Source organism: Poecilia reticulata, linkage group LG12, assembly GCF_000633615.1.
Source record: "Poecilia reticulata strain Guanapo linkage group LG12, Guppy_female_1.0+MT, whole genome shotgun sequence".
Classification (NCBI taxonomy): Eukaryota; Metazoa; Chordata; class Actinopteri; order Cyprinodontiformes; family Poeciliidae; genus Poecilia; species Poecilia reticulata.
This window is the reverse complement of record NC_024342.1, coordinates 24,764,628-24,767,022: the sequence shown is the minus strand read 5'-3', so window position 1 is coordinate 24,767,022 and position 2,395 is coordinate 24,764,628. Positions and strand designations below refer to the sequence as shown.

Sequence of the window (2,395 nt, the reverse complement as noted above, 5' to 3'; positions counted from 1 at the left end):
GTTGCGTTTACTACTTCAAAAGCAGTACCTCTCCTTCACCACAGGGGGCGTTCTCTCTCAACGGCTACAACAGGTTAGTAAAAATTAACCACAGCGAATATCAACAACGTTTATGGCTTGTTTCACAGATTTTGCTTGATTTATAAACAAAGTAGCTTTAGCATTTGGGCTAGAGCTAGCACTTTTGGCTGGTATTAGCCCAAATGCCTGGTATTCCCAAAACAAGCATAATGAGACCACTTTAAATGAGCTTTTGGTTCTTTTCTAAGGTGAATCATTCATACCAGCCATGTTTGKTTCGCTTTAGTCCAACTCTAGTTAATTTGACCAGAAAGTCCAGTTTGTTTGAGGCGGTCCAAAAAGTCTGGTCCACCGACAAATCTAGGTCTCGGGTTGGCTGAACTATGGTTGAATTCATATGTGAACGCTAAGCTGACTAAAAACCACTCCAAAAGCAGGAAGTGGACTGAAGTACGGCATTCTGGGTAAATACAACCAAAACAAACATGTTAGCCTASCGCTAGCAGTAGAAATGGCTCATGGCTTTTAGCCAAAGACAAAAGAGAAATCCTCCAAGCACTAAAATCTGACGCCACTCCATTTTTGTTTGCATTTTGAGGTCAGTGTCTCCTTCAGAGGTTTTTATGTTGTTTCCTTTGTTGGTCCTTGGTGCAGCGCCCCMACAGGCCAGGAGGGGAACATGTTGCTCTATTTGGTTTGACTCAGAGAGGTCTGAAAGAAARCTGCAGCTGAAAATGAAACAAATGTTGCCGTTTTGGTCCCCAGTCAAACCGAATCTATCAGACTATCAGGTGTGAAAAGATCCTCAATAAACGCTAAACTTTTTGAGGAGATATTGATGCAATTTAACCAAACCAGTAGCTTGATRAACCAAATGCAATGAACAAGATGYATTCAGAACAGCATCTGTTTTACCTGCTGCTTTACCCAGTGGACTTCCCAATAATTACGAACAGATAAATCTCCAATCTCCTACATTTGTTTGATTCAACAGAGTGATGAGGGCAGCAGAGGAGACGACGTCCAGCAACGTTTTTCCCTTTAAAATCGTCCATTTCAGTAAGAAACACAGAACGTGGTATTTTTCTGCAGCCAGCGAAGACGAGCGAAGGGTGAGAACATCGCTGAACATCACTGAACTGTGAAAGTTTTATGTTTCTGCTCTCTGCAGGGAGAAGCTGACATCTGGTTATTTTGCTTCATGTCTTACAGAAATGGATGCGATATCTGCGAAGGGAAATAGATCATTATAACGACAGAAAAGAGGCCCAAATTTCAAGGTAAAAAAATCTGGTAAAACTTACTACTTTAAACTACAAAAGCACAAATTACCAGTCTGGTAACGATTGATTGATTGGTTTCTGAACGAGACACAAGCAGCGTTTCTCACACATCAAAGGGCCATTTTTAATCTCCAGCTAATCTAGTCGGCACGTCTTTGAACTGCTGAAGGAAACCCGCTACCTGGAATAAACTCTCACACTTACAAATAAGTCAGATGAACCTTAACATTTGTATTTATGTTTGAACCTTTTGACTACATTTAGCCTATATAAATATAACTGCAAACCAATATGTTGAACCTGGTAGATTCATACAAGTGCAAGAGTMGCAAACTTTGGCTAAAGCTATCAAGCTACATAGCTCTGACTTTCAAAATGTCAATGGTTCTTCCATATAATGGTATAAAATAGACCACTTGTTTTGTACACCATGTATATGGTTGTCACTATGTGGGGTGGTGATGGTTTTAGGCTAACTGTTAGCCTAGAAGCTACATAGTTAGCCGGATTGCTTAAGCAAGAACATCCTTTTTCTGGAAAATTCATAAGAAATAGTCATCTTATAAACCACATATTGGCATTTTGATGTAAATATAARTTTTCTCGTTATCCAGGTATCACGAGCAGTTGCTCCTTTGAGCAACTTTATTTTGTAATTCATTAAATCTTCCTTGTTGCTGCAGTGACTCCGACTCAGACGCAGATTTTTATGGCACCATAGAGAGACCCATGGAAATTAAACACGCTGTTGAAACAGCAGAGGATGGTAAGACCACGCTGACACATTCATCCCCGCTCCACCCTTTAGTTTCCTCGGAATATTTAGCATTTATTCTCTTTGTGCCCAGATTAYGTTGATGAGGATGATGATGAAGAAGATGAGGAAGACTATCTGAAGCCAGACGGTGATGGCTCACCAACAWCTGCAGGTAGAAACATCTGTACGTCTTGCAATGAGGGCTGGACGATACGGCTGGACATCACAATTCATATCAGTTGATATTGATAATTATTGATTGGTTTTTGTTTTAAATATCTGAAATACAGCTAACCTGTGGATAAAACCTTTCCTGTTTCAACCACAATTTCCA

At 40.1% G+C, this 2,395-nt stretch overlaps 1 protein-coding gene across 1 annotated transcript in view; it reads left to right on the top strand.

Moving 5' to 3' along the window:
* Nucleotides 1–5: 5 nt before the first annotated feature.
* LOC103474043 (SH3-domain binding protein 2) overlaps nucleotides 6–2,395 on the top strand; it is a gene marked incomplete at its 5' end in the record, with an annotated part of 7,794 nt that continues 5,404 nt past the window's right edge. The window contains 5 exons of the mRNA XM_008424759.1: nucleotides 6–73; nucleotides 1,016–1,133; nucleotides 1,234–1,301; nucleotides 1,988–2,070; nucleotides 2,153–2,301. Coding sequence (XP_008422981.1) covers nucleotides 6–73; nucleotides 1,016–1,133; nucleotides 1,234–1,301; nucleotides 1,988–2,070; nucleotides 2,153–2,301 — 486 coding nt within the window. The remainder of the gene's footprint in view (nucleotides 74–1,015; nucleotides 1,134–1,233; nucleotides 1,302–1,987; nucleotides 2,071–2,152; nucleotides 2,302–2,395) is intronic.